Below are 22,625 nucleotides of genomic sequence, written 5' to 3' on the forward strand. Positions count from 1 at the left end.
CAGAGAAGGCTTTGCTGGCCCTGACGGCCCACCACTGTTAGTTTTCCTGACTGAACTGATGCTAGAGCTTCATTTAAATCAGGACAGACAAGTAAATTGTTTGAGATAATTGTTTAACAGATGATGTGTGATGATAAAGTCTTTGACAAAGACTTTTTGGCGCTTAGACTTTAAAGGGAGATTTGTAATCAAAAGCCTAATATCACGACCAAAGGAAAGCTTACTGGCCAAGCAGGAATTTATTTATCGCTGTGCAGCTTGAAGCTCCGGATCCCAAATTTAATTAAGGAATTTGAAGAACCACATCGACCGCTACAAAGTCATCTCAGAGTAAGAGGCTGTGTCTGGGCAGACATAGCCTCTGGTCAGTTAAAAAGACCAGTGCCGCGGCTGCCAAATCTGAGTTCGCCAGTCGGGTTTCTGTACATTAACAGTTTCTGTATTTTACTGCGGCAGTGCGGATCTGCCTTGTTTTGAGTGTTACTGTTTTTTTCTCTCCTTTTTCTTTGCCTTATTGTTTAACTAACCCACAAACATACTCATACACACATACAGTATAGACCTGAGATGAGTTTATCTGCGGCCTCTATGCGGCCTCTATCCGCTGCCATTTTTGTAGTTTTGCGAAGCGTTATCACGTACGAGGATGCATCTGCCATTTTGGTAGTTTTCCCCTCCACCGTTTGGAAGTCTCGCGTGGCGTGATAACGTACAAGACTACATCCGCCATTTTGGTAGTTTTCACACTCACTCACCACAGATTGTTTGTTGATGTTAGATAGCAGGCTCGTAATTGTATTGTTGTTGTAGTTAGCTTTGGATATTATTTGACTTGATCAGTATTATTGGAATTTGGAACTCTGTTATACTTCAAAGAGCAGCTTTCTGTGATTACTTTGCATGTGTATGTGACCTGTGCTCGAATTCAGACCTTCCCTGTTCACACTGAATGTGGAATAGACTACTGACATTTTGAGTGAACACCAATTTTGAGACTTCATTTATAGTTTTGTTATTGCTCCCTGATCTCAGGGTGGTGCCCTGTTATTATTAATATTTGTTAATAATCTTAGATATCATTACTTTTATTAATGTCAATAATTTAGTTGTCATACTTGCTGATAACCAAACACACTCCTGTCAGATCCCAACAACGCTACACTAACGTTGCTCTGTGTCTGCTAGATAATGGGCAACTGTTTGCTCACACGTTAGCCTTATCAACTGAAAAGGTGATAATATGTCACTGTTGTTTCCACATTATTTCCACTGCACCCAAATGGCCACAAAACTGTATTTGCAGGTTTAAATACTCCATTAACAACTTCAAAATTGCACCAAATTCAAAAAAGCACTCCATGGTGTCTACAGCAATACACCCAGCAAGCGTTAAATAGATCAGATGGACAGTTCTCGAGATATGCAAAGGACACAGACAGACAGACAGAGATTCCTTGCTTTATAATTAGAGTATTCTTTATGTGACCTAATGTGTGAGCAAACCACAGTTGTCTTTGTTCTTAATGCAATTAACAAAGTCAGATCATTCCGTAGTGAATATTGAGCTGTTGATGCCTCCTCTGTTGCTGCACTGAACATCAGGATGTCGGCTATGCACTGGGAGGCCAGACGGCGTCAGAGTGCTCTGGACTGCAGGATAGCCAGAGACAAACAGCAGGTAAGTAACATATTGCACTAAAAATATTATTAAAATGTTTGCCATGTGGTGACTGTGGAATATAACTGTATGCACATCTACTCAGGTAATGTACTTTAAGGCCGGGTCAATTATTTAGATATCTTTTTAGGTTTTTATATCATTCTGTATCTTCAACTCCGATGTTTGTTTTAGCGGCAAAATTATATTTTCCCACGCGCGTCTAAAACCGTTTTCCCACGTGCCCTGACATACGTTTCTAAGTTTCTGAATGATGACATTGCAACATATATATACAAATATCCTTATCCACGGTCAGTGTATGTGCAATGTGCTGCTGTGGGCGGCACGTTGGGATCTATAAGTCACCCAATATCACAGACAAACCAACCAATTGCGACATTAGGAGACCTCTATCTACTGCAAAGTAAAATGACGGTTTTCGTGAATAGGTGGGCCTGTTTTTAAGAGGACAAAAATCTGTTTTGTTGTCAGACAGCGGAATGAGTAAGAAATAATGATTTGATCACAATTCATAAATTTAAAACATTAACCAGGCAGTCATTACCAAGCTGCAGTGTGGTGGTGCTGATCACATCATTATTATATAATATAGCGTTATATAGATATAATGTAGTGAAACAGGAATGTAAAACAACTCTTCTGTGGACGCGTACCAAAATGACATTCTCCTGTAAGACTTTCAGATAATGCAGAATCACCTTAGGCAAATGTTTGTATATAAGGTGATGTTTTTAACAGCCAAAGTATGTGAAGGGGTTATGTGGTCATCAATTTAGAGAGAGCAGTCATTTCAAAATGTTACAGCTTGTGATTGATCATTCATTAAACTTCTGCTGCTGCTGATCCAGCAATCTGTCTGGTTTATTTTATTATTGAACAGCAGCAGGGCTGATTGGAAACTGAGAAGGGACATGTGACACCCCAGCATGAGGTCAAAGCCGTTTCCTGTGTGTATCTGGCAGCTTGTATCCTGTTGCTGATTTACCCGAGGGGTTCAGACAGTTTATGTTACCCTGTTTTATTTAAGACCTGGGTTAAGTAGCATTAGACCATATATCTGCAGAAATTCATTTCAAAATCCTGTAAAATGTTACTTATAGGCACTTTGAAGGAAGACAAAAAATAAGATATCTATGTTTTTAATGAAATAATGTATCCAAAATTACTGATTTCATGAAATCTATTTTGTTCCATTAGAAGAAGTCAACAGGGAAAATCATTTTAAAAACCACTGCAAGGGGATGCTGCTATTACTGTGTCCGTCAATGGGAAACAGAGCTGCAGCTCAGATATCCGGAGTGGTGTGTTTATCTTAAGCACTAAACAACAAGAAGGGTTTTGACCAAAAGCAGCATTTTAACTTTTTATTTGCTTCGAAGAAATCGCCAAACGTCAACTTTAAATGTAATGAAGTACGTTGTACAAGAGATCTTCTTTTAAACAGAAAAGGAATCATTTGAAGTTTACTGTTTGAGAGATTATGGTTTTATTTTGCACTAGATGAAATTCACGAGTTGTTTTACAATATGCTTGATTCTGAATGGCTATATAGCTACTCATAGCTTAAAGGAATATGGTGCGTTCACACCGAACATGAAGCAGACTTTTTGCGTGGTGCGATTTCATACACATCATTTGCGTCATTCAGCCATTGAAAATATTTCAACAAAAGATAGTACCTCATATTTGTGCAGTTCTGGGAAATCTGAAAATCTATAATAATAATAATAATACATTTTATTTATATAGTGCTTTAAAAGGCACTCAAAGACACTTTACATGGTAAAAACAGAAACAATAAAAGCATTTATAATAAGAACAAAATCTACGACATAACAGTAAGAAAGAAAAATAAACACGAAGAGAAAAAAAAAGAAAACATACATGACTGACTTTAGAGGTTAAAAGCAGATTTGAATAGGTGAGTTTTAAGTGCAGTTTTGAAAGTGGCAAGTGACGGAGAATGTCGAATGAGGTGTTGGGGCAGGGAGTTCCAGAGGGAGGGGGCAGCAACGGAGAAGGCCCTGTCCCCCCAGTTCCGATGCTTGGACAGAGTAGGGGGATAAGGAGGTTGGCGTCAGCGGATCTGAGGTTGCGGTTGGGAGTGTGTTAATGCAGGAGGTCTGAAAGGTATGAAGGGGCGAGGTTGTGGAGGGCTTTGTAAGTGATGAGGAGAATCTTGAACTGGATTCTTTGCTGTATGGGGAGCCAGTGGAGGTTTTGAAGGACTGGGGTGATGTGGTCTCTGGTGCGGGAGTGGGAGAGCAGACCGCAGCTGAGTTCTGGATGTATTGTAGTTTATTGATGATTTTGGTGGGTGAGCCGTACAGGATGCTGTTGCAGTAATCCAGCCGAGAGGTGATGAAGGCGTGGATGAGTGTTTCAGCGGCTGTGGAGGAGAGGGAGGGGCGGAGACGGGCGATGTTTTTGAGATGAAAGAAGGCGGTTTTTGTGATGTGATTGAGGTGTCGTTCATAGGAGAGAGTTTGATCGAAAATGATCCCAAGGTTACGGACATGTGTGGAGGCAGGAACAGTGGTGCCATCGATGCAGAGGGAGAAGTTGTGGTGGGCTTTGTTTAGTGATTTGGGTTCGATGATGAGGATTTCAGATTTGTCGGTGTTGAGTTTGAGGAAGTTTGCTTGCATCCAGGTTTTTATATCTGTGAAGCAGTTGGCGGAGTGGGTGATGGGGTGATGGATTTGGTGGAGATGTAGAGCTGGGTGTCGTCGGCATAGCAGTGGAAGTGGAGACCATGGTGGCGTATGATGTCGCCAAGGGGGAGCAGATAGAGGATGAAGAGGAGGGGACCAAGTACTGAACCTTGTGGGACACCATGAGAGACTGGGGCTGTGTCAGACTTGAATTTGTTGATGCTGATGAACTGTTCACGGTCGGAGAGGTATGACTTGAACCAGGAGAGGGCTGTGCCAGTGATGTGGAGGGAGGACTCGAGACGGGAAAGGAGGATGGAGTGGTTGATGGTGTCAAAGGCTGCGCTGAGGTCGAGCAGTATTAGGATGTTGAGGGAGTGTTCATCAGAGGAGAGGAGGAGGTCGTTGGTGACTTTGATGGGTGTGACTGAAGCGAGTTTGAGGACGGGAGGGACGGAGCCAGTAGACAGGGAGGAGTTGATGACAGAGGAGGTGTGGGCGGAGGGCCGGGAGACAGGCCATAACTAAAGGGATAGGGTCGAGGTCACAGGTCGGAGTCTTCATGCCAGAGAGTGATTTATTGAGATCCGAGGGGGAGATGAGAGAGAATCGGGAGAGTGACCGGTCAGTTAGTGGAGGATTTTTCAGTGACACAGGCTGACAGGGATGAGGGGCAGACAGACTTGATATTACGGAGAGTGATGGTGCACGTGAGTTTGGGTTCTGGGATGGGGATGTCGATCTCCATGATGATGGCTAGATGGTCGGAGATGGTGAGGTCATAGCCGGAGAGGTGGTTGATGGTGATTTCAGTTGAGCAGACCAGGTCCAGGATGTGACCGCGGTTGTGAGTGGGGAAGTCGATGTGTTGAGTGAAGTTGAAGCATTTAAGCAGGTCCAGAAATTCTGTGGCAGTTTTACAGTCTGAGGAGTCGATGTGGATGTTGAAATCACCAAGCAACAGGATGGAAGGTGAGACGGAGCAGAGCTGGGTGTGGAATTCAGATAGGTCGGAGAGGAAGGCAGGGTTGGGTTTGGGGGGGCGGTAGATAATTGCAATGACCAGGGGTTTAGGACCAGAGAGTTTGAATGTGAGCTGTTCAAATGAGGGTGGACTTTCGATGTTAGTCAGGCTGGTTTTGATGTGTTGGCGGTGAAGTGCGGCAATTCCTCCACCGCGGCCATCAGGGCGTGGGTTATCCAGGTAATGATATCCAGTTGGGGTGGTTTGATTGAGTGCGTAGTAATCCAGGTGTTTTTGCCAAGTTTCAGTGAGACAGAGGATATCAAGGTCGTTGTCAGTGATGAATTCATTGATGATTGGGCTTTTGTTGCTTAGTGACCGGGTGTTGAACAGAGCAAGCTTCATGGAGTGTTTTGTGATTGGTTGTGAGGTTTTGGGGAGGGTTCTGAGGTTGGCTGCATTCACGTGCTGTTTGGTATGATGACATAATGAGGGAGTGGTTGTACGCAGGTGCTGAGTCCACAGAGACGGGATGGAATTGACAGAAGTGGGGTTGAAGATGATGAACTTGTGCTGGGAGCTGATATGAACATCACTGGGAGGGATGTAGCTGAGGTTGTTTTTGTTTATGGCTTTGTGAATGCAGTGTGAACGGGGCAGCCTCTCTGTCACAATAGTCTGAATGGGGAGAGCTGCAGCTGAAGGGGTTGGTGACATGGAAGGCCAGGAGGTGGAGCAGTCACGGGAAACTGTGCCCTTTGGTGGCAGCGTAGAAGAAGAAGAAGGGGCGTGTGTGTGGAAAGTAAATAGTCAGTCGTGTGGACAAGAGTGTACAGCATGCTGTAAATTAGCCGCTAGCAGGCGGCTACCCAGCTTGTTAAAATGAATACCATCGTTCTTAAAAGAGGAAGAGCGGTCCCAAAACGGATTAAAATTGTCAATGAAGCTCACGTTGTTGGTCCTGCAGGTGGCCTGGAGCCAAGTGTGAAGGCTGAGGACTCTGCTGAACCGCTGTGATCCACGGCCGAGTGTTGGAGTTGGACCACTGATAAAAGCAGACAGTCCACAGTTGTTTAAAAAGTGTAGAAGATTTTTAAAATCAATCTTGGTCAACTCAGACTGGTGGAGGGCTGTATCATTGATTCCCACATGAACGATAATTCGCCGAATGGAAGACGGGAGGGCGTGCAGCAGGCCAGGCAGTTTCAGCAGGATGTCTTGAGCCGTTGCTCCGGGGAAACAGTGTGTGGCCGCGTTGAAGAAATGGGTATTCCTGATTATGGAGTCCCCGACTATCAGTGTCGTCGGGGCGAAGAGGGGACGAGGCGACAACACTGAGCGTGTAATACGCGTGGATGGAGGCGAGGATTTAACCAGTGGTAGCGGAGTGGACGAGCAAGGACTGAGAAAACGGGGGACCGAAGCTCGCCGCGGTGCTGGTGTAAAGCACGGTATGGAGCAGCGAGTCCTGGTGCGAGAGGAGTGCTCAGTAATGACTAGCGTAGGGATGTCGGGGGACCCGGGGCTGTGGGTCCCTTGAGGCGGCAGCTGGGATGGTGTAGGAAGCTGGGAGTCCCTAGCCAGAGGAGGGAAGTCGTGTAGGGCAAGGGTGTCATATTTATTCTTCAGCTGGACATCGAAGTTATGGGGTGTAGGAGAGGGATGTCTCCCTATCCGGCTGCTGCGAGCACAGACCAGGGACCAGGGCTCGTGATGTGATGGAGTGGAGCTGGCCAGGGCTTTAGGCTTAGCTCCGAGCCGTAGCCAAGGAGCCTCAGGAGCTGTGACCGGAGGAGGGGCCGCGGCAGCAGGACTGGAAGCGATGGAATCATGCACACGGTCGCTGGCTGTGTCGGTTTGTGCTGGACCGAAGATGATGGTGTCCATGAGGTTCTCGGCATCCTGGATCATGTAGAGCGTGGATATTCTTCCTTCCAGCTCTGTGATTTTATCAACCAGGCGGGGTGCAGGGCCAAGATCCTTCTTGTGGCACTGGCACCTCTGTGGCACTCTGTTGCACTCAGCGGCACTCTCTGTGGCACTCAGTGGCACTCAGTGGCAGTCTGTGGCACTTCAGCGGCAAGCGTCAGCTGTGGCAGGCGAGCGGTACTAGTTCAGCACCCGTCAAGAAGCGGCGGAGCTGAGGGGGCGGAGCCACATTTCCTGAGACATTTCCTGAGAACACACATTGTTGTTACAACAGGTCAGCTTCCGTAAATCAGTTTTATGATTTTAGTTGAGTCACCGGTGACTAGTTGAGTCACTGGAGCCACCTTCTCTGTATGCATCCTTAGAGTAATTACGTTGTACTTTTTTGTTTCTCATTCATTTTATTTAAGTATGATTTTGCTGGTTTTGCAACAAAAGGGAACATAATACACTCTTTCCAAATTATTACTTTTATAGTCATTTACAACAATCGGCTAAAATAATGAAAATAAATCATCCGTTTTATTATCATTTAAAAGTATATATATAAAAAAAAATTAAATTTAAAATTAAAACCCATAAAATGTCCAATCCAAAAATACATGTCTGAAAATATCTTCACTCTTCCTCTGCTTATATGTATATGTATGTCAGTAGGTGCCACAAGCTGCCAGAGGGTGCCAGGGGGTGCCACGGGGTGCCAGAGAGTGCCAGAGGGTGCCAGAGAGTGCCGCAGGGTGCCAGAGAGTGCCGCAGAGTGCCAGAGGGTGCTGCCAGCAGTCAGAGGGATTAGGACTTTTTTGAATATTCTAGAGTCAAACTTTCTGTATCTCAATGGCAATAAAACTGAAGTAATTTTATTTGGACCACAGTATTTGACCAACATTATATCTTCTCATCTTGGCCTTTTAACTTCTTCTGTTTCACCAGTCAATTCAGGATTTAAGTGTGACAATTAAATCAATGAAGTAGGTAAATTAGGCTTAGTGTTTGAAAAGAATGAACCAAACGTCTCTTTATTTTTCAATTGTCATTATTTATTGCTTCATGAACTACACATGCTCACTTTTCTATTACATAAAAATAACAAGTAAATACATGATGTATACAACTAGGTTGCAAATTAACCATCAACATCAAATATCAGATGAAATAACCTGCATTAAATACATCTGTATCAATAACACAATTAACAAAGACACAGGTAAATATAACAAATCTATGGTTTAAATACACGTATACTGCCATCTAGTGGTATAAATGGTAAACACTCTTAATCTGCATCTCCTTTTGCAGGCTATGCTCTGCGTTCACTCAAACAGCAGCACAATACGGTGGAAGAATAAATAGCAACAACTCTGCACACACAAAAATGACTTTGATTAAACTATATTACAAACTGTATTGCATCAAACAATCCACAGATTAATCGAAAACTTGATTCTTGCTGTGTACATGGATAAATGAATATTAAATCGCATGTAGTCAACTATTGTTAACATACTCCCATCAGCCCACGTTTATTTATTCATATTTATTTATTTTTCTTCTAGTGTTACCCTGGTTACCATTTTCTTGCATACGGTCATTCTATTACCTTCACTTTTATTTTGACATATTCTTACTTCCGGATTACCTGTTTTACTTTGCATTGCTCTTCAAAAGAAAAAACAAATAAACCATAAAACAGACTATCAAAACATACACGGACCAGGGGGGCACCCTCTGGCACTCTCTGGCACACCCTCTGGCACCCTGAGGCACCCTCTGGCAGCTTGTGGCACCTACTGACATACATATACATATAAGCAGAGGAAGAGTGAAGATATTTTCAGACATATATTTTTGGATTGGACATTTTATGGGTTTTAATTTTAATTTTTAATTTTTTATATATATAGTTTTAAATGATAATAAAATGGATGATTTAGTCATTATTTTAGCCGATTGTTGTAAATGACTGTAAAATAATTTGGAAAGAGTGTTCCCTTTTGTTGCAAAACCAGCAAAATCATACTTAAATAAAATGAATGAGAAACAAAAAAGTACAACGTAATTACTCTAAGGATGCATACAAAGAACAGGTGGCTCCGGTGACTCAACTAAAATCATAAAACTGATTTACGGAAGCTGACGTGTTGTAACAACAATGTGTGTTCTCAGGAAATGTGGCTCCGCCCCCTCAGCTCCGCCGCTTCTTGACGGGTGCCGAACTAGTACCGCTCGCCTGCCACAGCTGACGCTTGCCGCTGAGTGCCACAGGGGTGCCAGTGCCACAAGAAGGATCTCGCTGTCTCTCCAGGCGGGCGCAGCTGACAGTCAGATGGAGAGGTGAGTGGAGCCATATCAGAGCTGGTGGACAATTGTGCTCCAGCCCGTAGTCCACAGCCTTGTCCAGGTATTAGCAAAGGTGGAAGCTGATTCACAGACGGTTCCGTTTTCAGTTTGATGTGTGTAGACACTCTATATCTGTGGTCTCCTTCAGAGCCCAGGGCTAACAAACGAGCCAGTAGTAGCCCAGCAGGCTAACCGATCTGGGGAACGCAAAAACCTAAGAGGTCTAGTACGTGTTTGCTGACATCGTACTCCTAGTTCAATTCACACAGATCAGAACAGCTAGGATCTCAAAAGTATAAGGCAAAAAATGTGGCCAAAACTGGAGGAAAAAATGCCAATTTGTGAAAAAGAGTGAGCGGAGAAACAGACACGACGCCACAGAACGCTGACGTGGCTCCTAGTGCTCTCTGAGATGTGAACAAGGGGGGGTGATAATTGTATGAGTAATTGATTACAATGAGTAATTGTATGTATGTATGTACGTGTGTAAACCAGTGGCGGGCCGTGCATTTTATACCTGGGCCTGCACTCATAAAAATGAAACTCAACACCTACAAATACACTATGAGTGCAGATACATGAATACCGGCATGACTGGATGCGGCGGCATTAACGAACAATGAGTCAAAATCAATTCAGCTAAAACACGCATTCCGCCACACACTCAAGAGCACGGGCCATTCAAATATTATTCATATCAGAGGGAACAATATTACCCATATCATGAAAATGACACCATAGACAAATTAACAGAGTAGGAACTCTCCTATCACTCCCTCCAGGAAATACACGGCTCCATAGTTCTTGTTACTGACGGATTTATTTGCCTGTCAACACCGAGAGGGAAAATGAGTCCACTTGAAAACACATGAATCTTCAAAGTAGATCACTTAAAAACTTAAACTTAACTTTAAAACTTTGCACGGAGTATATAGACCGCTGCCGCTTCGCGCGTCATCTTGTTGCTGTGCACCGGCTAAATGTGTCCCCCGCACAACATAGGACGTAACAATAGTTCCTATCACATTTAAAACCAAACGAAAATCCATATAAGTTGTATAAATAATAATATATAATATAAACAAGCATATTAAATGATGACATAGATCATATTTATGGAAGTTAAAGCTACTGCAGTTAACTTACCAGAGCTGCTGTTCACTATTTAAAGACAAAGTCCATCCTCCTTTCTTTGTTAACAAAGAGGTTAATCTCACGGTTGTTCGGTACATCCATGCGTTTTAGCTCCAGTAAGAAGTCCTTCTCCATTCATCGATGCCAGTGAAGACAGTCGAGCCTCCCCAGTTGTATTTCTTGAATACGTTTTAATGCGTTTGAGGGCTGAAAATGTCCGCTCGACAGAGGCAGCAGATATTGGGATTGTCACCGCCCAACACGTCAGGCTAGCTCACTGACCAATCACGTATGGCTAAGCCAGCTAGCAGGCTCTGACACGTCAAAGAATACGCCCAACATGTCAAACTAAAGATCTGATTGGTTGAACACTATGACAATCAACAACATCGTCCCCATTCACTTAAACTGCACATGGATTCACTTGTGAGTCTGCAGGCCTCGGGCCTCTCTTCTTACCTAGAGACACAGAGGTGAAATCTGATTGGATAAAAGCTTTACTTAAAACAAGCTGCACTGGAAGCAGAGCAACTGAGGAAGACAGTAGCAGTGCAATGAGAAAATAAGATAATGGGGAAAATATTTATATAAATTATAATACATGTAGATTATTTAAGAACAATTATTAAATTATAAAATAGATATAACTTTGTGATTCTGTTTAGGCCAGCAGACAAGGCCTTGCAGGCCCTGACGGCCCACCACTGGTGTAAACCATAGACTGTCTAGGGCATGGGTCATTAATAGGCGGACCGTGGTCCGGATCCGGAACCAGACGCCGTTGTACCGGACCGGGACCTAAAACCGAAAAATAATTGAGAATTATTCAATTTTGATGGAGGGCCTCTATTTTAACTGGCGCAATTTTTCTAGCCTTTACGGCACCTGTTCAGTGGTCCAGGAAACACACCGACCAATTACAAGATGTCATCTCACGTGATGCTACTCGACCAATCAAACATGTGTATTCCAATAAGCATCGCCCTCAACTTGAGTGAGATAAACACACAAACGGCAGAGAGACCCAACAGTCGGAGAGAACGTGAGTCCGAAGTTATTTCACATGGTGTTCCCCAAAAAGAGAAAAGTGGACAAGGAGACCAGAGTCTTTAACCAAGAATGGACAGACTCTTAAATGTTAATTCTTCACACAGGCAGTTTAAAACCAGTGTGTCTCACATGTTCAGAGACGTAGCGGTAACGTGAAGCATCACTATGAGACAAAACACAACTCTTTTTTGCAAACATACCCACTCACATCTGAAATGAAGTCACAGAAAATAAACCTAAGAGCCCAATATGATCAGAATCCTGTTACAATGTTTTTAACTGTCCAACAATGATGTTAACAGAGAGAATAGAGCTGAAACAAGTAGTTTCAATAACCACAGATATATTTCCTGCACACAAATGTCTCTTTTTAGAAGATGAGAAGAATATGATCTCATCTTTTTTGGTTGACATCATTTTACCACATGAACTGAATTTAAAGCTGCCGGACAGTTCATTTTACCAAAATGAAGTACTTTATTTTACGAAAATGACGTACTTTATTTTAAGATGCACATTTTTTAAAAAGCTTTCTGTTATCTATTTTATTTTTTTTAATCCAGTCCTTTTACTTGAAATGAGAGCAGAACATTTATTAATTATTAGAGGATGTATTATTTATAATTCATTCAGTTAAATTTGAAAACAATAAATAATGTTGAGATATTATTGAATTTGCCTTTCTTCAATTGAAATGACAGTCAGTTGTTGACTACTTTAATATATATGGGACTAAATCAATCCACAAATGAAACATTATTGTGATGTCCCGAACCTTTGTTGAATGTCATTTGAATAGTTTAGGGTATAAATGTTCCTGCTGTATTTATGCCAAGATTGTTATTTTGAGTGGACCAGCTACAATGTTAGCATAGCCTAGCACTGATCGATACAAAAAGAAGCATTTAAACATTTGTTTTGTTGTCGTTTTGCAGACAGATCTGGAAAAGCATGAATTTAGACTTTTTACACTCTCATGTGTGTCTGGTAAATATGAAGCTACCGCCGGAAGCTGGTTAGTTTAGCTTAGCACAAAGTTTGGAAAAAAAGTCAGAACAGTCCAGCTAGCCTGGCTCCGTCCAAAAGTAACACAATCTGCCTCCCAGCATCTTCAAAGCTCACTGAGTAATGGCTTATACGGTACATCATATCACGCTACATGAATCTAAGCTCACAGGCTGCTCCTTCATTACCATTCAGATTGTAGTTTAATGTGCTTTCATTTATTGAACGGCCTGGAATAATTCACACTCAAATGTACTTTGGTAGCTCTTCTTTTGTCCATTATTGTGAATTTAAACATTTTTTATTTCAACCTTTAATTATTTCAACACCTTAGCTAGCATGAAGATAATTGAAAGAATACATATATATATTTGTTCAGATGACTAGTTACATTTACATTAAAAGTCACAAAGAATTTGCAGTTCTACCGAGCAAAGCTACTTTCCTTGTGGAAGTATTTGGAAGACTTTGGTCATGGTAGAGGTGTTACAATGCACTCGTATAATAAATGTAACACATTGCTTCTATCCCTTAAAGGCATTGTCTCTGCCTTATCCTTTGTTCCCCATATCATGCATTGTTGTGCACTATGATTATGCTAACATGTTAACATGTAACCCAGGTGACAATGATGATTTGTGATTAGGTCTTAAAATAGAGAAGTTTTTGTCATGATGCATTTGGCCTCTTACAAAATGTGGAATATTCTTTGAACTGCTCTTTTCCGCTGCTTTCACTTTGTTGAAGTTTCCTCTTACTTTACAGCTGCTGCAGAGAGCTTCTGAGACCAGCTGCAATGCAACCAAACACAACACAAGAGCAAACAGGTATCATTATACTAAACATGGATATATTCAGACATGCTATCAATCACCATTCATCAAAAACACAAGTTCTACTTTCTCTTTTGAGAAGATGAGGTGAGAAGCTGATCATCAAATACGTTATTTTTCCACCGCAAAAACGTGTGTATCTTTTATTATGGCTTTGCTTTTGTGTACACTGTTTGTCCTCTCGCTTTAACGATGACTTCCTGGAACTAAAGTTCAGCACTGATCAGGAAGTTGAGTGAAATCAATTTTATTTATAGTGCAAAATCACAACAGAAGTTATGTGATGACACAGTCTGGCACGTCAGCTTAGCCTGCTGCTGCTGGACACAAGGTTGATGACAGCAAGGTGTGCATGCTGGACAACCAAACTAAGGCTTTGTAAAGCTAAAGGTCACAGAGTTGGTCATTTGATGCATTGTTAATACACAATGATTGGTTAGTGTAGCTTTAACGTAAGGTACATTTGAAGCATGCATCAAGGTTTTCACTTGTTGTTCCCAACTGGTAGCCAGTGTCCTCACTGTAAGGGCAACCTGGAGACACCTGTCCATCACAGTGCCAAGATACCCAACAGATACTCAGTAAGTATACCTGCACCTTCACTGTCTTAAACCCTTAAATCTTTTATCCTCCTCTCCATTGTGTTGGAGCACAGTCACATGTTACATGTAGGAGAGAACAACTTGCTTTTAAAAGTAGAACACATTTTGAAGTATTTCCAGAGGAATAATGCCCGTTTATCCTTCAGTCTTTACAGTACAATCAGCAGTGGTGAAGAAGATGAGGAACAGCACTGTTCTCTGACAACCTCACAGGATTACTGGACTAAATCAGTGTGGTATTATCAAATAAAATCAGAGTTTGTCTTTATTATGACTCCACAGGGTTGAAGACCATATTTTATGTAGTGTTCTAATGCACAGGAACGTTTTTGTCTAAAATACCATTTTATAAGTCAGTATTTACATTTGACTTCAATTGAATTAAGCAGCCTAGACCACAAAAAACAAACCCAGAACAGAAGTACTCCAGGAATGTGGACTAGGGTGTCTACATGTGTTAAACCATATACTGTAATTCTTCATAACAGCGCTATCAATGAACACAAAGATAATTCTCAGTGCACTTTCAGGTGTGTGCTGATTTGGTTTGGTGCCACATGACTGTTCATATTGGTCTTTATCATTTCTACAGAACATCAGAATAATGTTCTGTGACGGCGCAGCAAGACTTAACAGAGGCCAAGCTCAAACATTAAAAAGGCTTCAACCACTTCTTTACGTGAAGTTCAGTTTATCAGTTATGATGAGAAGGTACTATTCAAATAGTGAAAACATTAGTAAAATGTCTCTTGTGTCCGAGGATGTCTGAAAAGGTAACCTTGATGATGTCATCAACACGACTCAAGATCTTATAACAGAAAGCCTGCGTTACCAACTCCAAGAAGTCCAGTTGGCATTGGTATTAAAAACCTTTGAGTTGCATGATGGTTGATACCATTGGTGCAACCAGCTGCCGGTTAGTTTAGCCCAGCCGTGACGCTGCTTTCAGTGATACACCAGCAATGTCTGTGAGATAGAATGCTATTTCTCAATACATTGTCTGTGTTCAACTCCGTTACTCTCACTGTGCTGAGTCCATATCATTTTTGACTTGTCACATTTTTCTGAAACATCAAACACTAGTGGTAGCCTCCATTGCTACTCCGTATCTTAGCTCTGTTTGTAGTATAGTATATATATAATGAGTTACAACACATTCAATGCATATGACAGAAATGATTCATATAATGGGAGTAGTAAATAGAATAATGATGGAGAAATATTATACCAATGACTTCAAGGTAAGCTCTGTAGCATTGCTACAGCGGTTGCTGTTTTAAAAGACACACATTGAAAGTTGGCTCCTCCTCTCTCCAGCTCAATGAGTGAGAGAGAGAGAGATAGAGAAACAGAGAGAGAGAGAGTACATTGGTGGTCGAACGATCTAGAGATTGACTGAAGAGATGGAGCAGCGTTGAGAACAAAGCAGTCAATCAGAGGAACTTTATTTTCTGATTATTTCACGGTAGTCACATCTAAAGCACAAATAAGCGCTCCCACACCTCTGCACAAGCCTGCAGGAAGCTGCTGGTTGTGGTTTCTTGTGCAGCAGAAGCACAGGCTATGGCCTGTCTGCTCTGTGTGTGGCTCTGCTCTAGGAAACTGTCACACCGATAGCAGCACAGCAGCCACTCTGCTTTGTTTTGGAAAAGGGTCACGTGATAGAAGCATGACGAATCAGGGGAGGACATGCGGTCCCAATCAAGAAGCCAAAGCTTCTCTCAGATAATGTCATTTGAATCATCGTTAACCCCTCTGCTTTCAGGGCCTGCCACTCTACCTAAACTGCACACATTAAAGTAGTGAATCATCTTCTCCTTACTATGAATTCAGATTTTGATATGTCAGTAGGTTTGAGATCCCAGAAGAGCTGCTTTAAAGTTAAAAGAATAAAGAATGGACTAAGAAGATCAGGCCAAAGAACACATATACACAGATTATACTTTTATTTGAATGATATATGCTAACAGTCAATTTATGCATTTATGTATTGTGTGTTGATATGAAGTGATTTAACAGCTACAGCTGTAATGTGATTACAATACTGGGTCTGTTGACAGAAAGTAGTGGAAGGTCTGGTGATCATACTGTGTGATTGTAAACTTGGGGACGGTTTTGACGGTTGAGTCAAAAAGAGGAAGTACTGCTGCATATGTGAGGATGGGGTCAGGAACAGGTCTCTCTGCCTCTCTTGATGAGACAGAGGGTACTTCCCAAGTCTCTTAATTGTCGTTTCCTCGATCCTCGCTTGAACCGGAAGTTGTTCTGCGCCGCCATATTGACGGCCGTCCTAAAGCTCTTATTTAGCTCTGAGGATCGAGGAGGGATCTCTGAGGAGCCATGAGCGAGGACCCACGAGAACAGACTTCCAGGAAGTGTTTAAACGGCCAACACGCCCCCTCATTGTTCATCAGTCATGTGATTGGACGCTGCAGCCGATCGGATTGATGAGATTTTGTTCAACATGTAAACAGTGAAGACGGATCACAGGTTAAACTCAAGCTTTATATTCATACAGAGGCAGCAGATATTGGGATTGTCACCCCCCAACATGTCAGGCTAGCCCACTGACCAATCACGTACTTGTAGGCCAGCTAGCAGACTCTGACACGTCAAAGAATACGCCCAACATGTCAAACTAAAGATCTGATTGGTTGACCACTATGACAATCAACAACATCGTCCCCATTCACTTAAACTGCACATGGATTCACTTGTTGTGAGTCTGCAGGCCTCGGGCCTCTCTTCTTACCTAGAGACACAGAGGTGAAATCTGATTGGATAAAAGCTCTACTTAAAACAAGCTGCACTGGAAGCGGAGCAACTGAGGAAGACAGGAGCTGTGCAATGAGAACATAAGATAATGGGAACAATATTTAGAATACATAATTGGTGTATTTGTGAAAATATTATAAAATAGATATAACTTTGTGATTCTGTTTAGGCCAGCAGAGAAGGCCTTGCAGGCCCTGACGGCCCACCACTGAGTTTAGCCAATTGCTGATTTAAAGATATGAATGAGTGACAAACAATTTAGCCAATCAGCGTCGCGGGTCCTCGTCAGAAGTCTCTACACGCCAGCGCGAGCACTACTCCTCCAAGTCTCGTTTGAGAGGAGAACTTTGGCGGAGATTCTGCAGCCAAAGAGCTGATCCCAGATCAGCCTGACCTCACAATCAGACAGCAGACTAGCGGGAAAGGGAAGCAGTACATGCGAAGCTTCTGTACTAGCTGTACACCAGACAGGTTTGGCTAGCTGGATGACGTCATGCTAATAACTTATTTAGCTTTTTAAAACAACAGGGACAGATCCAGCACGGACAGTTAGGGAGTGAGGGATGAGGAGGTAAGGAAACATGAGAACACCAGGGTAGGGAGTGAGGGATGAGGAGGTAAGGAAACATGAGAACACCAGGACACACATGGAGAACTCTGTCAAGCTACATATTAGGCAAAGTGAACATCTTTTCTTCTACATAGTTGTCCTCAGTCTCATCTGCTTAACTTGGTCATGGAGGCATCAACATTTAATTGAGATGGTAAATTAACAGTGAAATTAAGTGAATATTTAGTGGTTTTAGGTGGCTCAGACAGTAAATTAATTGTGGTTTGAATTCACTATTTTGTTATTTATTTTTCTCTTTTATTAATGATGTACATGTTATTTTTGAATTTTAGGATGTCTAAACGTAAGTACAAATTGTACTTGGAGCCAAACAACACTATTAAAATACCTCGTTCAAGACTGAAAAGACATTTGGATGTAAGTCTGCTCATGACACACTGTGCTACCCCCTCTTGATGTATCAAGTGTTTTATTATTTTAAATGTCTTACCTGATTATGTTCTTTTAAATAGTTGAAACCACTTTGTACATTTTAAAATCTACCTCAGGCTTTGGATGTCACTGGTGACCACAACAATGAAGAGGACGGAATCAATCCTCACCTGAGCCCTGCAGATGTTGAGGTGAGATGGTAATATGCTCTTCAAATATGTGGTGAGATGTTATTTGACACTGGTCCTTACTACATTTAGTACGGTTGTTGTTTTTGTTAACTTTGTGCTTGTGTAATCTCTTTTTCATCCTATGCAGACCACGTCTCCATCTGGCCACTTTGAGCTTACGCAGCATTATGATCAAGAAGACACGATTGACCAGGTGAGCTCTTCTAGCAAACCAAACCTGTGAATTTTTGACTTGTTGAATTTTTTTTCTGAAATTTACCTCAGGCTTTGGATTTCACTGGTGACCAGAACGATGAAGAGGACAGAATCAGTCCTCACCTGAGCCCTGCGGATGTTGATTTTAGGGATTTATGTGCTCTTTCATTCCATATAAAGACTAAATTTTTCACTGGGATTTTTTTTTTTTTTATCAATGTGCTTCGATAATATATTTTGCATCCTATACACGTCATAGCTCCACCTGTTAATACTGATCTTCAGCTGGATTCAGATGACATGGCCGACCAGGTTAGCTTTTCTACCAGCCATACTGGAGGGGTGTTTTAAGATTGCAAGCCTTATTTAAAAAATTATGTTTTATAAATCATAAAGACCTAGTTTAATCATCAGTATTTCCACAGTATTCCAGCTAACATATGTCCTTTAAATGTATCAGAAAAATATAATGTAAATACACTTTGACAAGTTTCAGTCATGGCTGTAGTAGTGTTAGTATAGTATATAGTACATAGTGAAAGTATTTTCACCATTTGCTCTTTTAATTATTTTTGGTCATGTAAATAGAATTAAAGGAATCTCTCCCAAGAATACTCGGGCAGGATTAGACAACCCAGACAACTATCTTTACCATCATAGGCTGTTGCATTCCATACAAACCTAGTGCCATCCAAATGATGGAGAACATTAGTTCTATTAATTGGCAAATCTCATTTTCCTAATATGAAAATGTTCTTATGCCAAGGACTTATTTCATACTAAAAAGTTGTGGAATAGTATTATACATTAAACACAATTACATGCATTTGCAGCACATCCAATAAAAAAAGGAAATCACAATAACACAGGATTTCAAATCTACATGGCATGATTAGGCTCCAAGCTCTGCTGCAGGTAGAGGGAGGTGGGGCTTATAAAAACAAAATTGGCTACTGTCTAATTTCAAAGCCAGATAATAATTCACTCTCTATTTAAGAGCAGCTGAGATAGTCACTAAAATGAGAATAGCTGGTCCATCATGTGAGCCTTGTCAGGTTAACCTAACCCATTTTTACAGTTTTCTGGGTGGACAACGACATTACATTCCAATACGTTACCTTAAATAATCAACACATGCAACATTTTCTCAGGTACACCACGGTATGTTTATTCCATAATACAAACCTCTAAATCCATCATGTGTCTATGAAAACAGCGCTAACTTGTGTTAGTGTGTGTGGGGGACGGTGAAGGGGCTGGTTTGAAATTGTGCCTAGCATTGTACATTTGCCTCCGTGTACACATGAGTGGGTCAATAAAAAATTGACCCACTTATATAAACGTTTTTACATAGCATTACCAGTTTTTCAGCCACCATGGATGGACACCAATATGTTTGAAAGGGGACGGTGAGGGGTGTTCAGTTTGTTGCAGTCTGCAACCTCACTGCTATCCTCCAATTCCTTCAAATGCACTTATGAATGTGTGTTGTTTCTGTTTTCTAGCAAATATCTTCATCTGGTCACTTTCTCCTAACTTCTGAGCTGCAACCAAGAGATGTGGCTTCCTCACCTGAAGGCAGTGTTTATGGACTCGATTCAGAACTGGAAGATCTTGGAGAAGATGAGCCAGTTAGAGAGACAGGTTTTGACAAAGACATGGACTCAGTGCTAATGTCAGCAGGTACAACAACGAAGGCTGAAGCACTGATCATGATAATGAGTCATGCAGCAAGGCACAATATAACAGGGACACAACTTGATGATTTATTAAAACTCATAAATACTCTGTTTAGCAAAGAGGTGCTACCAAGATCAAAATCTTTGTTCAACAAGGTCTTTCAAAACAACTCAGAAAGTGTGGAGTTTCACTACTACTGCAAAACCTGTAAAGTATATATTGGCACAAAGGGAGACATAAAAGACAAAAACATTGCACAGTGTTCAATTTGTAGTACTCTTATTGAAATCAATTCCATGAACCGTTCAAGTTTTTTTATCAACATACCAATTGCACCTCAAATTCAGACACTTTTAGAAATTCCTCAGATTCAAAACAACATGAGCTACAGACACCAAAGGCTACAAAATGATCATGTGATCTCTGACATCTATGATGGCGAAAATATCCTGAATATCCTGACAGAGAAGCAAAAAAACTGCTGGCAGATATGGAGCAGGCAGTAGCACAAAACAAAAGTGTCAGAGGAGTGAAAGGTCCATCACCACTCAACATGCCTTATTTTGATATAGTGTGGGGCTTTGTTCCAGACTATATGCATGCTGTGTTACTTGGTGTCATCAGACAACTCACAGAGCTTCTTCTAAACAACAGCGAGCAACCCTACTACATTGGGAATGGCACCACTATGGGGGTGCTAGAAAACAGAATGAAGGACATAAAGCCACCACACCTGATAACTCGACTACCCAGACCTCTTGCAGAGCTCAGGCACTGGAAAACCTCAGAGTGGCGAACATGGCTCCTGTTTTACAGCTTGCCTGTCCAGAATGGTGTACTTCAGCCATGCTATCTGAAGCACCGAGGCCTTCTGGTGTCGGCAGTATATCTTCTTTTTAAAGAGAATGTCACCTTCCAAGACATAAACAAAGCAGATAACATGCTGTTTGAGTTTGTTGCAAGGTTTCAGTTGCTGTACGGAGAGGTGTCAATGACATTTAATGTACATCTGTTAACTCACCTTGCTAAGTCTGTGAAATTGTGGGGGCTACTCTGTGCACACTCAGCATTTGTGTTTGAAAATGCAAATGGTGGGCTGTTGAAACTGGTTCATGGAACTAAGTGTGTAGCTCTACAGATTGTGAACAAATTCCTGTTGCACAGAGCAAATACCTCTCTTAACCTCCAGGCATGCAGTAAGGGAGTAAGTCAAGGAGTTCTGTTTGGAGATGACAAATGACTGAAGAGTAAAAAGTTTCACAAAATGTCAAGACACAACTGGAGAGTGACAGAGACCACTACTGATGAGAAGAGTGCCTTTGTGTCTGCACAAAAACAAACACCAGATGAATTGGTAGTGCATAAGAGAATGGTGCATAAAGGACTGGTGTATACCGGCAAAAGCTATACCCTCAGTAAGAGACGCAGGGACCGTTTTGCAAAGCTCAGCGATGGTGTTTATGGGGAAATTCAGAATATCATATCCCTTCCTTCAGAAGGAGGTACAGAAATTGCTGTATTGTTCAAAAAGCTTCATACACATACCTCCTTTCCTTTATCACAAGGTTATGGGTTTGTGTCACATATCCGACTCGTTAGTGGAGGACTTTTTTCTCCAGTGTGTCTGATTCTAGTTGACAGGTTAGAGCAGAAATGCATGATTTTAAAAATAAGTGATCAGATGTACATTTGTGACTTTCCAAATTCACATGAGAGAGACTAGTCTGACTAGACTGAATCAAAGATGGTCATTCTAGCTTGCATTCATTTTGAGTTGGCTGATTAGACTTTATCTCGGGTAGAGTTTAGGCTGAGCTATGCTGGGATGTACAGATGTGGAGAAATGTTTGTACCTGTGCTGTCCTTGTTGTACTGTACTGTACTGTGTATCATTTGACAGCCAGATAAATGCCATCCAAACATCAAAACTCTGAAGACTGTCTGCTTCTTGAAGGGTGAAACTAAAAACATAATCAATTCTCTGCTTGCTTTAACATGTACGCAATGTAGATACATGAACTCAATCTCTAAAATGAATTAAGGTTTTACAGGCTTTATGTATTAATTGTGATTTTAACTTTAAACATAACATCAAACTTTTAATATGTATTCCGTTATCTGTTTGTTTATCTATTTGTAACTTTCATGAACTCTCACTGGCCTAAGAACAGTGCGGTCATTAGCAACAGTAATTCAGCAAACTTCTATCATAAACTTCAGAAAACGTAATATTGTCCAAAAATAATGCAGTGTTATATATGCATATATCTTATCTTATCTTATAAGAACAAGACAATACATACCCACGATACCACCATGAGGCATATGATGTGTACAGATGGCGCTGGATTAATCTGATACTAAAAATATAACCTCTCAGTGCCATGCTTCCATACTTCCTAATTACTGATCACTACTGACATCCTCTAATTCTTAAAGTGACCACAGCAAACTACAGGAACCCCTTTAGAAAACACATAAGATTTCTAATGCACTAACTTAACTGTAACAGAACAGTACCGTTCCACAAAAAATAAGAATTCACAATTTCTCTAAAATGACTTGAAAATTAACAAGTATCCATTATTGTTT

At 41.4% G+C, this 22,625-nt stretch overlaps 1 protein-coding gene across 5 annotated transcripts in view; it reads left to right on the plus strand.

The window, feature by feature from the left end:
- LOC116400228 (coiled-coil domain-containing protein 200-like) overlaps positions 1 to 21,944 on the plus strand; it is a 28,296-nt gene extending 6,352 nt beyond the window's left edge. Inside the window, exons 2-9 of one of the 5 annotated variants that reach the window (XM_031877957.1) lie at positions 1,555 to 1,678; positions 13,520 to 13,581; positions 14,096 to 14,168; positions 14,336 to 14,425; positions 17,868 to 17,952; positions 18,084 to 18,158; positions 18,286 to 18,351; positions 19,859 to 21,944. In XM_031877957.1, coding sequence (XP_031733817.1) covers positions 13,551 to 13,581; positions 14,096 to 14,168; positions 14,336 to 14,425; positions 17,868 to 17,952; positions 18,084 to 18,158; positions 18,286 to 18,351; positions 19,859 to 20,539 — 1,101 coding nt within the window. In that variant the 5' untranslated portion in view covers positions 1,555 to 1,678; positions 13,520 to 13,550 and the 3' untranslated portion in view covers positions 20,540 to 21,944. Of the gene's footprint in view, positions 1 to 813; positions 1,679 to 9,477; positions 9,560 to 13,519; positions 16,390 to 17,867; positions 17,953 to 18,083; positions 18,159 to 18,285; positions 18,352 to 19,858 lie in introns of those variants that run through there. The other 4 variants (XM_031877959.1, XM_031877956.1, XM_031877960.1 and 1 more) reach the window with 4 other exon arrangements.
- The last annotated feature ends 681 nt before the right edge of the window (positions 21,945 to 22,625 follow it).

Source organism: Anarrhichthys ocellatus, unplaced genomic scaffold (genome assembly GCF_004355925.1).
Source record: "Anarrhichthys ocellatus isolate YVR2014 unplaced genomic scaffold, GSC_Weel_1.0 scaffold156, whole genome shotgun sequence".
In the NCBI taxonomy this organism is placed as follows: Eukaryota; Metazoa; Chordata; class Actinopteri; order Perciformes; family Anarhichadidae; genus Anarrhichthys; species Anarrhichthys ocellatus.